Source organism: Postia placenta, assembly GCF_002117355.1.
Source record: "Postia placenta MAD-698-R-SB12 unplaced genomic scaffold POSPLAscaffold_13, whole genome shotgun sequence".
NCBI lineage: Eukaryota > Fungi > Basidiomycota > Agaricomycetes > Polyporales > Adustoporiaceae > Rhodonia > Rhodonia placenta.
This window is the reverse complement of record NW_020169844.1, coordinates 852,070-869,172: the sequence shown is the minus strand read 5'-3', so window position 1 is coordinate 869,172 and position 17,103 is coordinate 852,070. Positions and strand designations below refer to the sequence as shown.

The 17,103-nt window shown below is 53.2% G+C and overlaps 6 protein-coding genes across 6 annotated transcripts; 2 read left to right on the top strand and 4 right to left on the bottom strand.

Moving 5' to 3' along the window:
• Nucleotides 1-213: 213 nt before the first annotated feature.
• Nucleotides 214-970, top strand: POSPLADRAFT_1060081 (hypothetical protein; the record flags this gene model as incomplete). The annotated part of the gene is made up of 4 exons (XM_024481226.1): nucleotides 214-296; nucleotides 354-419; nucleotides 470-678; nucleotides 732-970. 4 exons carry the CDS (start codon nucleotides 214-216, stop codon nucleotides 968-970), a joined length of 597 nt encoding a protein of 198 aa, XP_024335792.1.
• A 694-nt stretch (nucleotides 971-1,664) lies between these two features.
• On the top strand, nucleotides 1,665-4,515 carry POSPLADRAFT_1060080 (hypothetical protein; the record flags this gene model as incomplete). Its single annotated transcript, XM_024481225.1, has 7 exons — nucleotides 1,665-1,805; nucleotides 1,860-2,054; nucleotides 2,187-2,438; nucleotides 2,488-2,578; nucleotides 2,635-3,442; nucleotides 3,508-3,712; nucleotides 3,760-4,515. 7 exons carry the CDS (start codon nucleotides 1,665-1,667, stop codon nucleotides 4,513-4,515), a joined length of 2,448 nt encoding a protein of 815 aa, XP_024335791.1.
• A 96-nt stretch (nucleotides 4,516-4,611) lies between these two features.
• On the bottom strand, nucleotides 4,612-5,736 carry POSPLADRAFT_1041216 (hypothetical protein). The gene is made up of 6 exons (XM_024477864.1): nucleotides 5,476-5,736; nucleotides 5,383-5,411; nucleotides 5,238-5,331; nucleotides 5,080-5,183; nucleotides 4,909-5,017; nucleotides 4,612-4,854 (listed from the first exon to the last, which is right to left on the bottom strand). The coding sequence occupies exons 1-6, from the start codon at nucleotides 5,677-5,679 to the stop codon at nucleotides 4,750-4,752; spliced, it is 645 nt and encodes a 214-aa protein (XP_024335790.1). The 5' UTR covers nucleotides 5,680-5,736; the 3' UTR covers nucleotides 4,612-4,749.
• Nucleotides 5,737-6,434: 698 nt separating this feature from the next.
• POSPLADRAFT_1049143 (hypothetical protein) lies at nucleotides 6,435-10,844 on the bottom strand (the record flags this gene model as incomplete). The annotated part of the gene is made up of 8 exons (XM_024479675.1): nucleotides 6,435-7,026; nucleotides 7,080-7,442; nucleotides 7,573-7,594; nucleotides 8,148-9,033; nucleotides 9,134-10,107; nucleotides 10,268-10,406; nucleotides 10,468-10,598; nucleotides 10,652-10,844. The coding sequence occupies 8 exons, from the start codon at nucleotides 10,842-10,844 to the stop codon at nucleotides 6,435-6,437; spliced, it is 3,300 nt and encodes a 1,099-aa protein (XP_024335789.1).
• Nucleotides 10,845-11,018: 174 nt separating this feature from the next.
• Nucleotides 11,019-11,833, bottom strand: POSPLADRAFT_1041213 (hypothetical protein). Its single transcript, XM_024477863.1, has 3 exons — nucleotides 11,242-11,833; nucleotides 11,113-11,175; nucleotides 11,019-11,062 (listed from the first exon to the last, which is right to left on the bottom strand). Exons 1-3 carry the CDS (start codon nucleotides 11,336-11,338, stop codon nucleotides 11,043-11,045), a joined length of 180 nt encoding a protein of 59 aa, XP_024335788.1. The 5' UTR covers nucleotides 11,339-11,833; the 3' UTR covers nucleotides 11,019-11,042.
• A 203-nt stretch (nucleotides 11,834-12,036) lies between these two features.
• POSPLADRAFT_1151825 (hypothetical protein) lies at nucleotides 12,037-16,615 on the bottom strand (the record flags this gene model as incomplete). The annotated part of the gene is made up of 15 exons (XM_024486586.1): nucleotides 12,037-12,263; nucleotides 12,414-12,838; nucleotides 12,888-13,532; nucleotides 13,586-13,824; nucleotides 13,883-13,944; nucleotides 13,996-14,152; nucleotides 14,207-14,520; nucleotides 14,571-14,602; nucleotides 14,655-14,899; nucleotides 14,953-14,979; nucleotides 15,039-15,426; nucleotides 15,483-15,791; nucleotides 15,849-15,963; nucleotides 16,012-16,188; nucleotides 16,243-16,615. The coding sequence occupies 15 exons, from the start codon at nucleotides 16,613-16,615 to the stop codon at nucleotides 12,037-12,039; spliced, it is 3,735 nt and encodes a 1,244-aa protein (XP_024335787.1).
• Between the last annotated feature and the right edge of the window lie 488 nt (nucleotides 16,616-17,103).

Here is a 17,103-nt window from a genome sequence, read left to right as displayed (position 1 = left end):
AGCGGACACCTAATCGATCTATCATACCGAAATTTTGGCAAGTGTAACGTCGAAGAGAACTTCCTTTTTAAGGAGGCAATATTCTCTCGGTCACGTGCACGTCGCCTAGCAAAGAGGTCCGGGTATGATCGCAGTACTTACCTTTCCATCCAGTCCTCATCGACTAGCCTTCAGCATTTGCTTCCAGCCTGTGTCGTACACTTAAGCGCCGCCATGCTGCATGCACTGCTCAAGGCTACTGTAGTCGTTTCATTTGCTGTCTCAGCTTACGCTCAAATATTTACAACGACCAACGAGTGAGTCGCAACCTCTGTGCTGCGGGGCGCTTGGGCCTGATGGCTATGGACGACTAGCTTGGGGCTGACTGTTGTTGAGGAGCTCACGTTGAACCCACAAGGAATTGATACGACGCTGATTCTGTATGTACCCGACGACTCTATCCTACAAGCATTATCTTGATTGTCGGTAGCTCGACGCTCACTGGAGTGTCATCGGCTACAACGGGTACATCGACTAACACCAAAACAGCTACCTCGACACCGACGACGGCGTTAGCGGCGACGACAGCAGCGACGACAGCGGCGGCCCCCGCCACTACAGCCCCTCAGATCGTTGAAGCACCCACCAGCACGGTCGCAGCTCCCACCGTTTACTTCTACACTACAACGAATGCTGCAGGTATGTTCGTTCTACCCGTCCGTCCCGATCGTGATACTCATGTATCGTCATAGGTGCAACTGTGCAGCTAACGGCTACCTTTACGCCCTCATTTGCGCCCACGACCTTGCCATCGTATGCATCGACTGGCACTATTCTGCAATACAGCGCGTGGCTCAGCGCCGTCGGCACCAGCACTGTTCCTGCAAGCGGCGCCGCCATTGCGCGATGGAGGCTGGATGGCACCTGGCTAGCTGTGGGCGCTGCGACTCTGACAGCCATGCTGGGCGGCATGTTGGTTACTCTGGTGTGAGACAATGGCGACAGATAGCTGTCGATATGCTCCCTTCGGACTGCGCTCATCCTGGTGGACTTGTACCATGATATCGGAGTGCCGGCGATATACTGTTTCCTTCGCTTTGTGTCTCTATCTCTGCATTCTGTCCTCTTTTACGGACACAGCCATAGCATCGGATATTCCATTCCTTTAGCATCCTACATAGATCATCGCAGTCCATGTGATAATATGAGTCGCTCGGTCTGCACTATCCACAAACTCATGAGTATGAGCTTGCCCCTGGCATTCTCATTCTGTGTTCCTTGCGTTATGTTTCTCGTATACCCCACAATTCTGCCTCAGGTACAAGACTATGTGATTTCCCATCAGATCTGTTTATCCGACGCCCACGCTCACAGTCCCACCTAACCACTACAGTCTACCCGTGGTACTTGTTCTATAAAGCAGATCTAGACCCGAGCGGTCAATTTGTAGAGTGAGGAAAAAGGAACTCATAAAATCACCCTGATCTTCTGTTACGCGTGATCGTGATCATTCAGCGTCCATTGATTGCCCCGCGCTGCAATGCTTGTAGTTGGCTCATGACCTAGTTTCCCTACTCGTTCTTACTCGCTTTTGAACAAGAGCAACTGCGTTGAGAAAGCTGAACGGCGTCGCAGCGGGTGCTGCAGGGGCATATTCAGGAACAACGGCCCCTTGTGCACACACGATGGCAGACCCAGTCGTAGCCATCGCCTTTGTCGTGGACACCACTCTGGTGGTTGCCGACTCATGGGACCAGATCCTCGCCGATTATGTTACACCCTTACTACATCGCATGACCGAGATTTACCACCCTTCGAAACCCACGGTATGTCCTATATCGCAGCCATGTCCGACGCGCGCATAACTCATCTACTACTAGCTCCTCGTCGCAGTCGTTACCTACAGTACTGCAGATACGCTCCCGACACCTATACTCTGCAGGAGGTACTTCATAATGGGGCAGGGCATACTTCCCCAGCTACGTAAGGCGCCCGCGGATTTCGGGATTGGACTCGCGAGCGCACCGGATTCGAGTCCCATGGCAGTGCTAGAAGGGCTCGCTGCTGCACTCGAGGTTCGTCTGCTCAGTAATTCTGAACGCTGCAGTGATGGAGTTTGGCCTAGCTATTTGATTCCTTGCGGGACACAAGTGAAGTAAGAACTGATCCGCTATCTTGGTATTCTCGCTCATATCCTCCGTGTTCAGGTCCTCGCCTCTCAACTCTGGCATATCGCAGCCGCGCCACCGGATTCCGCAGCGAAGCCATGGTGGAATATGACAACCAAGTTGGATGATGCCTCATGGGAGACGCTTCCCTCTGAGATGCGGAAGGTGAACCTTCTGGGCTACATCGCAGAATTACTGACTTACGCATTCACATTCACCGTACAGAGAGACATCAGCTATAGTGCCATTTTGCTTCGACCGTTACCAAAGCTCCCCGAACTACATGCGGCAGTATGTAGCTCCATTCAGCTCTTGGGCGCTTCCTACCAATCTTATGCAGGCGGCAGCAGGGGCGATACAAAGCCCGTGGTTCGCCGTTAGACATGGTCATTCCATATACCTCAGCGGTTTCCCAGCGTCTTCGCCGAAAAGTAAGCAGGCAGCATCCACGCCTAACCTCAATCTCTTATTTTCTGAGTCGTGCTAGGTGCCAAGCGAACAGGGGAAGGCAATACGGCAGTAGAACGTAGTCCGGAGGCCAAAAAATCGCGCGTGCAGCCGCAGCCTAATTCAGCTTCTCCACAAACAGGTGGTTCCCCCGCCTCACAGCGGGGCTCGAGCTCTGCCACACGCGTTCTCAGCAGCAAGCAAATGGAGGACGCGCGTCAAATCAAAATCATGCTCACGCAGAAAAAGGCTCAACTGACAGCGCTCCAGCAGGCGGGGGACCGGGAAGGTGTTGAGGCCGTTGAGCGAGAGCTCCGGGATATCATGTATGGACTTCGAGAGTCTTATATGAAAAGCGTGCAATCGGGGCAGGGCAACGTGCAGCCTCCCCGCTCGCAACCGCCTGGTGATGCGACAAATGCGCAACGTGGGACGGAGGTCTCTGGGATGCCTCCGTCCACATCTGCGCCGCAAGTACCGCAGACCGCCCCGCCTGGGCAGTTTCCTGCTCCCCCCCAGATCGACGTCCCAATGCCTGATGCACCCGCTCCTATGTATTCCACCCCGCAACCTACCGCTCCGCAACCGCCTCCCTCGCGAACAGGTGTCGCTCAGCCGCCATCTGTCGCTGCACCCCAAATCCCACAAATCCGACCGAATGAGCCGCCCAGTAGTACTACCCAGATGTCGAGCATGGTGGAGCCTCCTGTACAGAATGGCTCCACGCAGTCAGTACACCAGGTCTGGGAAGGCACGCTCAGCTGGCCCCCCGTTCTCGATCTCGATGGACGACCGGGTCAAGTACAAGTCGTCATGCAGTGTCCGCAACCGGGCCATGCTGATCTCTTGTGGGTGTTTTCCTTTTGCCATCAACGCTGGTTGTGACTGCTAATATCCGCGTCTTATCATCAAGGCGTACCCTGAACCTGCCAGCTAACCTGATACTGATGCCGTCGGCAGAGAAGGCCGTCCCCGTTAACGTGCTCTGGGACTGGATGCATCGCTACACGAATCATTGCGCCCTCCTCCACTTCACCGCTAAGCCGCCTGGCCCTGACGGGATATCTCACGACGAAAACCTCAAACGCTTCTCCCGAGGACTTGTGGAGAAGAGTATTGTGCGTATCACCTCCCACTCATCGCACCGCCGCTGACTGGGCCTCAGTATGCAGTCGCCGGGATACCTGGGCCGAACGGCCTCCAAGAGAAGAGGATACTGTTCTTCTCCACCAGGACCGTTCTCGCGGGCACTTTCTTCCTCATGGCTGGCGGCATGCCCGATCCTCCGAAGTCCGAGGTCGCTGGGTATACGTTGACCCAACTCAACCCAGCCGTGGCACTCTGGCTTTTCCGTCTCACCCCGCAACAACAGCAGGTACTGACGAACATGCCCAATGAGAAGCGGAAGGCGATGGTGCAAGCCATGATCGCCCGGCAAGCTCAGCCGGGCAAGAAGACGCCACAGCAGCCAGAGCTAGAGCAGCAACAGCACCCCCAGCCACAACCTCAGCCGCCACAGATGTCACAGATGTCGCAAATGTCCCACATGTCGCAGATGCAGCCCTCCACGTCACTGCAGATGATGCCACAGGTGCAGGCGCCGGCGCCGGCGCCGGCGCTGCAGCCGCAAGGCACGGAAGCCCGATTCGCTTTTAACCCGTTCGTAGGCGGTAGACCACCCCCGCTGTCGACTGCACTGGGTCTGACTCAAGGACCCTCGCAGCCGGCGCTTCCGAGCTTTATGCCAGGTGCGGATCCCAATGCACTCATGCCCCCAGGCGGGATGATGCATCGGCGTACGCCAAGTGCGGGCAGCATGAGCGGGATATCGGGGGTGCCGGGGGTGAGCTATGAGATGATGCAGTCGTTCATGCAGAGGAATCAGGAGGGCGGGGGTGGAGGTACGGGTCTGGGCCCGTAGAGACGCGCCATCGGGCCATCGCGCCGTTCAATGTTGTATTTTGTGTGTACTCTCAGGCAATCGTCACGTCGACGCCAACCAACACGAGACAATATTCGAGGACAGGTCAATCATCATATCGGCGCTGCTAATTGACACAAAGCTATGCTACAAGCTCAATATTGTACATTGGGGCGACGTCTCCCCTCAGACATCGATGCTATGACTAGGCTGACTGAACGTCATAGCCCACCTTTACGGTTGGGGAGTACTGATATTGCCGTCCACACCCTGGATCTTCTCGTGATCCGCTAAATTAGCTTGCGATTCATATACAGTAACCACCGGCACATTCTTGCGCTAACGCCATTGTTAACACACAATACGATTCTGACAAAAAAAAGAAGGGCATACCTCGCTGAATTGACCAAGAAATCCGATGTAGTACACTCGTGTGGTATCAGCACCTTGCGACGCAGGAAAGAAGAGCGTGAGGGATGTGACGTTGGGGAACTTGGCAGGCCTGGCGCAGACGGTCAACTTGAACAGGACACCTTGGAAGGCATCATAGTGGCAGGCACGCACATGACATGATACTCTCCCACTTCCCTACCTTGCGGGATGTCGAATTCCTGAACGGGCTTAAGATCGACGACATCTGAGAAGTCTGCGTTCTCAAGGTTGCTGAACTGCATGCCTTAAATCAGCGATCATTATACCAGCCCGCCAAGCATGATGCTCACCAATGCAACTTTTGCGGGCGTCTGATCACTCGGTCCTGCCTTGATGAGTACTGCACGAAGCTTGACAGAGCCGGTGAACGGTACGCGCAAAATCCTATTCGGGGGAAGTAAGCGACTAGCTTGATGCGAGTGAACAATTGCTCACAATTGATCGTCCGCATCTGACTCGAGGAACTGGAACGATTGCAAAGTCAGGCGGAATGCTCATGTGCAATGCCTATCTCATGATTCGACGTGCCTTCTCTTCATCAAGTCGTTCACTCCAGGGCTTTACAACCTCCGGGCCCTTTCCCGGGGCAGCCGCATTGAGCGCAACTACATTCGGGTGGTCAATGTAGGTGAAGAGGTTGTCCCGATGCCCCTGTGCCTCGGGGATGCCGTGCTGGTGGTCGTGGCCATGCGACTCGTCGCCGCAGTTTTCGTGAGAGTGGTTGTGGGCCATAATGGGGTAATAGAGAGAACAGAGTGAGCCCCTGCTTTATAGCATCATGGTGCGGAGACAAGATCCAAGCCACTGGAGCCAAGCATGGACAAACAATGTGATCGGACTCATAATGAGCGCTCACGATTATTTTCTGCTCGTCCAACTGCACGCTCTGTTCGAAGCTCTGTCTTTTCAGCTGGTGAGAACTCCTTCCACTACTTGTTTGAATGATGCATACTCTTGTAATTTGCGTTCGATTGCTCCCGGCCTCATTTAAAGGGGTGCGCTTGCCGGCGCGCCCTGGGGTTGGGAGTATGAGACAATCATACTATCCTGATTCGTATCGGAAGTCCCTCATGAGCATTGCGCTCATCTTCGCTTTTGCAGCTCGGCAGCTCTCGCGGAAACTGACGTTGGTCGTAGATTGGCTTGGGGGGTATTTTTGAGTGTACTAAAATTCACGCTGGTTCGTTCTCACTCCTATGTCTTAACATTGACTCGAAGTATTGTATGTCCTCCCCGTGCACGGTCAGATGAAATACATGCTGTACTAGTAGTGTGCATACAGCGGCGCTCGGCGTACGAAGGCGGGAATACAGAGGAACGGAGTAAGCATGAACAAGTCAATCTGTGTGAGGTTCATGCTGAAACGTGAATTGTACTGCATTCCACGGCCTTAATTCCTGTTCGTATCACAGTGAGGATTTGGAAAATGAACGCACCAGAAGGGTCTATTTGTCACCTTCACGGTTTGTACTCGTGTATTTTTTTTTTCATACTTGTCCATTGCGCAAGCGACGGCCGTATGGTCCAGTTGTGCCTTGCCAAGACTGTGGGGGCATAGACTGGTAAATATGAGTCGTCGAGATTGGGTCGGTACCCTCCCTGGAACTTGCGTTCATGTTCGCCTGATTTGTTTGCCCCAGCCTACTTCGCCTGTTGTTCAGGTCATCATCGACCATCTGCACGTTTTGCTCGCCTTGCACTTGCTGTGGATCTGAAAGCAAAAGATCCAAGAGGATCTTTGCTACCTCTTTAGCTTCAACAGCACATGGCTCGACGGTATCTGCTGCAGTAATTGGACATGAGAATGATGGTTGGCCTGCCAAGGGCATGTTACTAGATGACGCAGCAGGGATCTGGGCCGCGGGCTGCGATTGTGGGACCTGAAAAGGTTGTTGATACTCATGCAGTGGAACCAATATTGCGGATGGATCGCGCGGAAGCGGCTGAACGGGGGTGTACTGGACTGGAAAGCCATAGCCGGAGTCGACGTCAGGTTGAGCTTGCTCGTACTGCACAGGCTGTGCGACGAGTTCAACCTGTTCGACTGAGCCACTGTCTTGTGAGTCCAACGCATTGCATCTGTGAGTTGCGCCCATCGTCCGCCTTCGTGAGACACTTGGTCTTCAGCTCACTCGGTCTGCGAAGGTTGTCCGTCTTGGTACCAGTTGTTCTCAGATTGGTCGCCGCCGTTTGGCAGCTCCTCCTGTTGCGCTTGCACATCCCGCCCGCACAGATGGTCCGCCTGCTCGATCTGCGCCTCTAGGTGGTGTAGATCATCCTCTCGCGCAGTCTGCACCTGGTAGTCTACGGGGCCGAACTGCACGTCCTGTTCGCGCACGCCTTCCGTACAGTCGGTCTGCATGCTTCCCTCACGTAGGCTTCCCCAACCCGTCTGTGCGTCCTTCCATTCTACGTGAGGCGTCTGTGTTTCCCGCTGACGTAGAGCCTCCTCGTCCTTTTGCACCACCTGATCCCGCAGATGCCTCGCCGCCTGCCTTGCGTGGAGCATCATAAGAAGCCAGTTCAAGAGAACTACGATTGTAGACCCCTGCATCCTAGTAACGCGGGGACTTGCGATGCGTTTGTGGGTAGTTTCCTGCCAACGGCTTTGGCCAATCGTCTGACCAATTGTAGCCGTGCTGTGGACCTACAAAAATCAAATCACTAGTTCAACTGCTTGCGCTCGGGGGTATTGCATACTACACGTCCTCAGATCCAATGAAAACCCGACATAAGCAAGCCGATATTCGCCGGGCTTAGAGATTCGGGGTGCGCAGGCTGCTGATCAATGGAATTGAGAAAGTGCGACTTCATTGAAGGCCAACTTACAACATATAGCGAGGCTAGAAGTTCCAGTAGAGCCAAACGCGCTCGGAAAGCAACACGCAGGTACGTAAACGAAGATTGGTACACACAGGATGGGAGAAGCGTTAGCTGGCAGTCGAGGTACTACTGGTGACTATACTATTGTATGCATGGACTAGTGTGTTAAGCGCATCGCCAAAGCATAACAGAACGCGAATAGTATGTCGTCGTGAAGTCATAAACGCAGACAAGGGTAGATTGTAGGGTATCGAAGTAATATAAAACCATATTCAAGCAGAACCGTAGATCATGATATAGAGCGTGTATTAATCAACGCCGGACAAGATTGGTCGCACTGCGGTTGCGGACGTTCACTACGTCTCTACGCAGCACACCATCTTCATCCGCTAAGGCGAGGCTGGATCTAACGCCGGGACCACCCGCGATTCCCGCGCTGCTCAGATTCTTCTTCGAATCCAGAGAGAATGCATTGCCCATGACCGGCATACTCAGGCGTCGAATCCAGCCCTTGGGCTTCTCCGGACGTAGGGTCAAGGGAGGTTGCAGTGGGCGCCCATCGCGAGCAGATGGTGAGCTATCGCGCATTCTATACTTCGATGCAGAACACGTTTCGCAGCCGCAGTATGGGGCATGGTCATTAGGCTGGTATAGCGGTGATGATGGCTGGCTGGAGGTCTGGCTAGACGAAGGCTGCATGGCGGGAGGCTGCAGGTTTCCAGAGCTGTAGGAGTGCGAGGGATGCCGGGGTCGTGGGACGACGGGTGAGGGAGGGGACCTGTCGCCATATGGCCGTTGGGCGAGTCTGTTCATGATACTACCCGGTGAGGAGTCACTACCATACCCGCTGTCTGGACTCTGTGCGTTGTAGAGTCGGGCGCGTTCGAACTCGAGTTCCTTCGACCTTCGTGCAATCTCTCGCTCCTTGATGCGCAGCTCGAGCTCTTGTTCTCGCAGCTCAAGGTCTTCCAGTTCTTCAAGACGCCGGCGCCGTAGCGCAATGTTGTCTACCATGACATCGTTCGGGGACGCCGCAGGTGCCTGCCTTGTAGCTGGAAGCGCTGGCTCCGCGACAGGCTGCTGAGAGCCCTGGCGAGAGATGTCAACAGAAAGACGTCTGCGATCGTGGAAGGGCGAAGTAGGCGTCAGACGGGGTGAAGTGGGTGCCTGCGTAGGCACCGTCGACTCGTATTTGTTAGCGAGATGAGAGACACTAGTGGGTAAGCGAGGAACCTCTTTGCGTGGTGGTGACGACGGCCCTGCCTATAGACCAATGGCGTCAGCTATATGTAAGTTCATTTGACAACGACCGACAACCTACAGAGCGGGAATATTTGTCACGGAGGGCAGCCACTACACTTACGTTACTCTTTCCTGTGTCGCTTCTCTCCACCGTCGGAGGTGTTGATGTTTTCACCGTGTCCGACCGATGTCCTTGGGCCCCATCCGAATTACTGTGTCCCTCTGATTCTCCGATGTCAGATGCACCACCGGCGGTAGACGTCGCGGAGACAGTGGATGGAGGCCCGGTAATTGCACCCGATGGTCGTTCAGTCGGCTGAACAGTGACAGGTAAAGGGGATTGGACGCCAGAGTGGTCATTCTTGTCTGTTCGCATAGGGACGGTACGACTGTCGATGACCTCCTCATTGGTCTGAGTGGACCCAGCAGGTGCTGCAATCGTGTGTGCGTTGTCAAGGCTAGCCATGCGCGATGTAACAGCTTCTTCGCGCTGCCCACTATCTTCTACGAGAGGAGCAGGCGACTCGGTGTTGCGCGGGAACGACACATCAGAGGAAACGCGTCGTTTCTCCTCAGAAGGCTCGTTCGTCGCCTTCTCCGAATGTCGAGACTCTCTTAGCGTCACTGGAGGTAACGGGAAATGAGTAGGTGGGGCGGGGAAGGAAGCGAGGGACGCCAGTGAAGCAGTAGAGTGACTCTTGCGATCTGGGAGCTCTCTAGGCGAGGCCTCGGGTGGCCGCCCCTGCAAAGATTGTTCTCTTGGATCGGGGAAATACTGTGGAGTCGCTTGCTCGCCGGACGGCGTGATAGCTCGAGATGATACGCCTACTTCCTGCTCGGAGGCACGGGACGGAGCGTCTTCGCGCGCTGTGTTATAAGAAGTGGGGAGTCCCAACTCCCGTGGCTCATCTTGCATACTAGGGGTCGCGGCGCGTTGCGCTGAATCAATTTGAACTTCTTGTAGGTCGCTGTTATGCGGTCCCTTCGGAACAGGGCCCGCCCAACTCCCCTCACAGAAGGCTCGCCATTGTCCAAGCTGGCCCACCGTTGGCGCAAACTGCCGAACTCCGTCGCATGAGCGCACCCATTCCCCGTCTGCGACTCTTGAGAGACAGGCCGCGAGGTTATGCATTACGCTGTTGTGCCTTTGGGTTACGAAGAGTGCATGATTGCTGTCGCAGATATGAGACGAAAAGAACATTCACATATGCGACCACTTACTATTTTTCCTGATTCATCTCTGGTCCCAAGGTACTCAGGACATTGACATAACGAGTGTGCTCCTCGGCAGCATCTTGTGGATTCTTCCTGGCTTTCTTCTCATAGAGCTGACCTGCCTGCTTAATCTTGGCATTGGCATTCGCCAGTCGCTCATCATGAGCCTTCTCTTCTTTCTACGCGTGTTGTTCAGCCTTCGCTTTTTTATATCGGTAGCTCAAATGATATCTTACTCACGGCTAGCTTCTTGAACCACTTCTTCACCTCAGAGCTTATATTGTCACATTCTTTGTCGGCGAGCTTGATGAATCTCGAGTCTACATCAGACAGCGTCTCAAACATCACGGCACTGATGTTCAATGCGTTCGCTAAAGCATGTATTGGCCTTACGGAATCAATGCCCACATGCTGGCATGCGCACCTGGTATTTCGGCAACACATTTCACGCCCGCAGCCTCCCTCAGAGCCTTCGCCAGCTTCTTCTCCAGGGTCAGAATGGCATTCGCGGCTTCACAGTAATCGTTCAGGACGTTGACGACAGATTCAAGCGTCTTGCATGACTTGTGTATTTCGTTCCTGTCAGACAGGACGGACTGCAACGATCCCGACGCCATGTGTGTGACAAGGAGGCCATGAACGCACGCCGTCGCTGCGGACGACGGTGAGTAGCACTTGCTCTCAGACTGCGATAAATGCAATAGGCGCGCAAACGTCATGGTTAAACAAGCCAAAACATGGTCGGTATAAGACCGTCGACGGCATGTCCAACATCCCTTGCCTCTGCCCCCCATCAGTGGTCCCGAGTCAAGGCGTTACTGGCCCAGGTGGTCAGGTGTGTCTGATCTGGCTCTTATGTTGTTACACTGTGCTCACATTATCTAGGACCCTTGAGGCCCTCGTGTTCTCTGGTGTGTAGTTGGGTGGCCGTCGCGTACTGTTGAATTGGTCAGTTACCTTTTTTCTCTCTCGCTTACCCATCTATCAGTGCTCATGTGTCCCACGACTGTATAGTCCGTACTTGAACCACGAAAGTGGTCGAGCGGCAAGCTGAACAGCGCGACATGGGCAAAATCAAATACCCCAAGTAATTTGTCAGGGAATCGCACATGGCCTCCCCTTTAAGTAGCGGGGGGCTTATTCGGATTGCATTGCTGGAAAAACACAAACACAGATTCCATTGCGACTGTCCTCCTTGTCCACTGGGCAAGTTGTCGACGTTGTTACTGCTCAGGTCGCTACTCGACGAATATTTTCCAAAACCTTGGGTCGGGAGCGACAAATATTGAGATCATCGATGTTGTCTCGATCTCAGATAGATCGTTACAACTCCAGTGGTTCTAGATATTTTGATTTAAATCAATTACTTCAAGATAAGGTAGTTGCGCTCGTCTGTCGGCCGCTACCGCGGTGCGATGAAAAGGGCGAGCAGCGTAGCAAAATCAAGTACCCCAGAACACACCGAGCACGCAATGCTTCTCCCGTTTACCGCCCGACATCTCGCTTTAGCCAGCGGCATCATTGGTTGGGATGGAAGGTCGAGGCGTTCATTATGTACAGTTGTCATGATGTACATTGGGATGAATGCATATATTGCGTGGTCCAACTGAGTGCGAGGCAGAATGACGGACATCTGGCCTCAGATGTGCGTACTGTATAACGACATTCAAGTCGCAATTATGAACGTAGTGCCCCCCTTTGTTTCCCCTAAGTGCGACGGATGCCTGTCGTATATATGCATTCAGTATGTGTTGTAACAATCCCTGCCATACCCATAATTGATATAGTTAGTCTACAAATCCACCTGGATCAATCAAGCCTCGATGCGACCGCCTCCAGTAGTCTCTCCATGTGAACCAACCGCTCGTCGACTTGTGCGAGTCGGTTGTCCACCTTCGATAACCGCATCTCGAGCTGAACAAGCCTGCTGTTCATCTCAGAACCCTGTTCATCAATTCTACTGTCCATTACAATCAACTTGCTTTCCCAAAAGTCCAACCGGTGCTCCAACGATTCTTCTTTGTCGGTAGCTTGTTCTGGACAGCGAACCAGAATATGAGAAGAATTGTGTGGCCCTGTCGAACTGATCCCCTGGGTGTCGCAAGTGTTACAAATGAAAACATTGTCTTCGTGAGATGTCAGCTGACGCTTCATATAAAAATAATGAGATACTGAGTCTGACTTACTTTCGCATTCAATGCAGTACCAGCAGGGTCGTATGAGCGCTCCCTTGCAGGCAGTGCAGACCTGTTCGCCCGAATTTATGTTCCTAGTCTGCCCGCGGTCACCCGCCAGCCTATGCGTGATCAATTCGTGCTTCTGCTCCTCGACCTCCGCAGAGGAAGCAGTCGCGCGCTGAAGCGCAGCTAATGCCTGACGCTCGACTTTGCCAAAGTCTCTGAGGTGGATCATGGTCCGCGTTTTGAGGACATTGTGCGACGGTAAATGCGGTGTGGGTAGGTCGGACCGACGGTCGAGACCCACTTGAGCGGCCATGCAGCGCTGGTCCTCGCAGAGGTCGATTGTACTGAACGATTTCTCATGCGTATCGCAGTCGAGGCATACGACGCGCGCACCGCTGATGATTCCTCCACACGAATCGCATGTCACTCTAGGGCAGTCGTGTGAGAACGCACAGACAGAAGCAGAGGAGAACTCACCCGTGATGACAAGCCGTCTGGTGACGCATGTCGCAGAGCGACTGGTAAAATCGTGCATCGGATGGCGTCAGAACGCGTTTGATATCTAACAATTCCTGCTCCTCGTCGGCGTCGAGAGGTCTACCAGAGGATGTTCGGAAGAGGAGGTCCAAATAGCGTCTCCGGAAATCGCGACGCTGGCGGAAGAAGTCCCACGACCACTTCTTCCTGACGACTTCGCCCATTGTGGCTGTCAAGACAAACCGCCAGAGGGCTTTGGTCCTGTTCCTCTGCAGATCTATGGGAGACGGGCGGTAGCGCATGATCTCCGGCGGAAGTCGCGAGAAAACGAAACGGCCGACAACCTTCCACGATGACCCCCATGTCCCGGAGAACGTCATACCATCATCGCTCACGCAGCCGTTGAAACGCTTTGATTCAAATGGTGCTGAGCACTCCATTACGAAAGAGTAGCCAGGTCTGCCGCCTTCCTGAAGCTCGTAAGCTCCTTCGAGCTTGAAGTTGGCGAACATTGATGACCCAGGAATGACGCCAGATGCCGCGAATTTACCAAGGTCGGTCGGTGAGACGCGAATGGAAAGGAGGAACATTGGCGCGATGAGGTGGTCGTCGGTCGTATACATATGACAACGCCAAGTGCCGAGGCTGTAGATCTTTTCAGTCAACCCGCTATAGCTACATGGGAGAGCTGAACTTACGCGGGCTTCAGGGACTCTGAGGCTTCCGTACAATCGACGTGCGGAACGTCATCCATGTCATATGCTGCACGGTCGAGGCTGACTTCCCATTCATCCGTGTCCTGATGAGAATGATTAAGTACGGTGCCCGCATCGATCCCCGGGACGTCGGTGATATTGTGGTGGCTGTTCTTTGAATGTCCGATATCTCCCAAACCTTTTCGGGAGAACAAGCTGCTTGGATTATGATAATGATCAAACTGTAATACAAATGTGGCCGCTTGAGTACTTGAGTTACACAAGAGAGAACGGGCCTACCAGTTTGCAATAGGTGATCTTGAATTGTTGACCAGGATCCAGATTTTGATGGCGAAAGGTTTCTAACCATTCGAGGTTAGACTGCTGTCGGGCGCAGACGATGGAAAACGTACCTTCTAACTCCTTGTGCCTATCATCGACAGCAGCCATGACTAGCCACAAACTACGAATAGAGTCCTCGAGTTCACGTTCACTGATAACCCTGGTTCGACACAGTTGCATGACGTCGAGGTCGCGTTTAATGATGAGGTAGATCAATTGGAACAGGTACTAGGGCTACAGATCAGCTACCCGAGGATATATGACGGCAAAAGGATGGCTAACCTGCTCGATCCTTCCAGGACCGGTGACCAGGGAGAGCGTGGTGAGGTCATCGATGTGGTACCTTGTAGCTTCCAGATTGCGCTTTACGCGGGTCTCCTCGGCCTCAATGTAGTCCTTGAATCGGGAATGCATCTTGCCTGTGGTGGTATAGGACTGGAACGACGACGTAAGGAGAATGATAGGCTGCCAAACTTGGTCCAGATATCGTTCGACTATCCGGCGATTGGCTGTATGAACTGAGGTTTTCAGCGCGAACATAGCACTGAATTGCTCATGTATCTTGTCGCGGTACGCAGTAACGGAGCTTTGCCATCCTAGACACCATTCAATGAAGTCCTTAGGTCCATGCGATGGAAATACTGACCGACTGCCCAGAATGCCAGCCAACGCAACAGACTGATCATGAAGTCAACACATAGTATTCAATGACGCGAAAGACATTTCCCACCTCCAATCCACCGGTCGTGACTTCGTGAAGTTGTTCACCTTTGCGATTGTCACATAGCCTGAAGCGTCGTCGTCGAAAGCCTCGACAATCGGCTGCAACCTCTTGACGGCAATCCATGGGAGAGCCCAGGAATCTTGCGGAGATTCATGCGGACTATCGGCTCGATGCTTATCCTCGGCTCTTTCATGATAGAAATCTCGGATTGCCAAGACGAGATTTCGAGCCTTCGCATTCCCTCGCCACCCCTTGGATAAATGAGATCAGTCACTGTAATGGTGTGAAAATATATGAAGGATACCATGTCCTGCCAGATCGCATGCAGATCCTGTACGAAGGCATCCATGCGTCAGTAGAGGCATATAGCAACGGGCGCAGTCGACCTACTTTGTCTACAATCTTGTCGTGCGGCCCTGATCTGACCGATTCAATGACACGATCGGACTCTCGATGAATCACCTTCTCCATCTCTTCCATGATCTGCCTTTGCTGCATCTCGAATTTTCGCTCGAACGACTGAAGGTTCCGCTCTATGACCACTACAGGGTCGTCGAGCTGTCGCTTGACCTCCTCGATACTATCTCGTATCCTCCCAGCCGCCTGCTTCGGGTTGTTTCCCGCAGGACCAGATTGAGCTTCCGTGGTGATTAGCTCATGTAAGACGGCCTCGTCATGTAACACGGCGCTTGCGCCGCCCTTCTGCTCCACCTTGTCGCGCATGGCCTGCTGCTCTGCTGGAATGAAGTTCTGTAACAGATTAATGATCACGTCCGTCCTATAGAGGAAATGACTGTCAACATCACCGGTACCGGCAAGCGATCGCGGACATACTTCTCTGCAACACTGCGAGTGAGATTGTCCATTTTCTGGTCAATCTCGTTCACCTTCACGGCGATGTAGGTCGACAGCATGAATTTGAACTCGTCTCGACGCTTTGCGAATAGCTTGACATAGTTGATGAACGTGCCTTCCCATAGGGGGCCTTTGACCACCTTGACAACCGTCTTAGTCTTTGAGTATGCATCGCAGACGTTCGCGCATTGCTTGATCTCTTTAGCTGTGGCTCCAAGTAAAATCTTCATCCGAGCTTCGATGGTTACGCCCTCTCCATCCAGGGTACCCGGGTCGACCTTCTTGAGACTGTCCGATGTGTGCAAGTCAGCCTCGCGGACTACTTATTGAAACGAAGACGCGTACTGAACGAGGACGTCAAGCATGTCCCTAACCTCAACAAGAACGGCAACGACCTTCTCCTCATTGCTGCGGCGCTTCATTTCCAAGACGTAGAAAGCCTTGAAAGTGAGAACGCCGACTGTTCACGGCTTAGTGAACGGAACATAGACTGCTGACCAAAGCGCACCATGTATAAAAGGATGTATCTTTGCGACTTCTTCTAGAAGCTTGACAAATACTGGTATATGATCGAAGATATCGTGCACCTTCTGGACGACTTCGTTGTGGTGCGTGTTCGTGTTCTGCGATGACGACAATGTGTTCCCGACATCCTGTCCAACTTTAAGGGCGGTCGCAGCAATGTCTGGTAGAGCGTCAGATATCGCGTGTATTCCAATAATTTATATGTTAGCCACACCTAGACTGAGGGAGCCTGTGTTCAGTCGCGGATGATGGCTCATGACTGAGGATACTGCATTCATAGCATCCGCGACAACACAGTCTTCGCCTTCTGTCGCAGGCAAAGGATCAGTAGACTCGGTATCTGTGTTAGAGAAGGCGCGATCGTTTTGCGGGGAGCTGTGCAATATTGGAAGAGGCGCGTTCGACTGCACTTCGCAGAAAACTATGTTCGTGCCGGCGGAGGCAGGAGAGTCGCATAGCACCTCTGAGTCTCCAGTGGAATGACGCGAGTGAAACAGTGCAGACAGGCGCAGCGAATGTCTGGAATGCTTTCTCATCGCGTTACCGTTCCCAGCTGGTTTCCTATGGTAGTTGAACAAGCTAGACATGACTGAGGAATACCGAATCTTTGCAAGAGCCCTCTACCGAGGCGGAGACTTTATATGCGACCTCCTGTATTTTGCGACCACATTGTGCTGACTGTCATACTGCCGCGCGTAATGCAGCTGTGTGGACAAGTATCCGTGGTATAACGCGTGTTCAGATGATTACAGAAGACGAGTGGGCTTCCCTGCTTGTCTACCGCGTACACAATGCAGAGGGGTGCATCATACAGTGATGTGAAAGAAGCTTTCCAATTCATATAGCCGTTAATTTCGATAGTCCTCATATCAGAGTTCGTTATTTTCCTTGCATCATGATTTGCTAAACGGGCTCACCGAAAACGTGCCCAGGGTCTTTAAACTTGAAATCGCCTGCATGGAAGCCTGGGCGTCAGGCCTTGAGCGAACCAAAACAGTTGCCATAAGAGGCTGCTATGCTACTAGTACGTTCAACCACGTGACCGCGCGCGTGCGGATATACTCGAGCTCAGTTG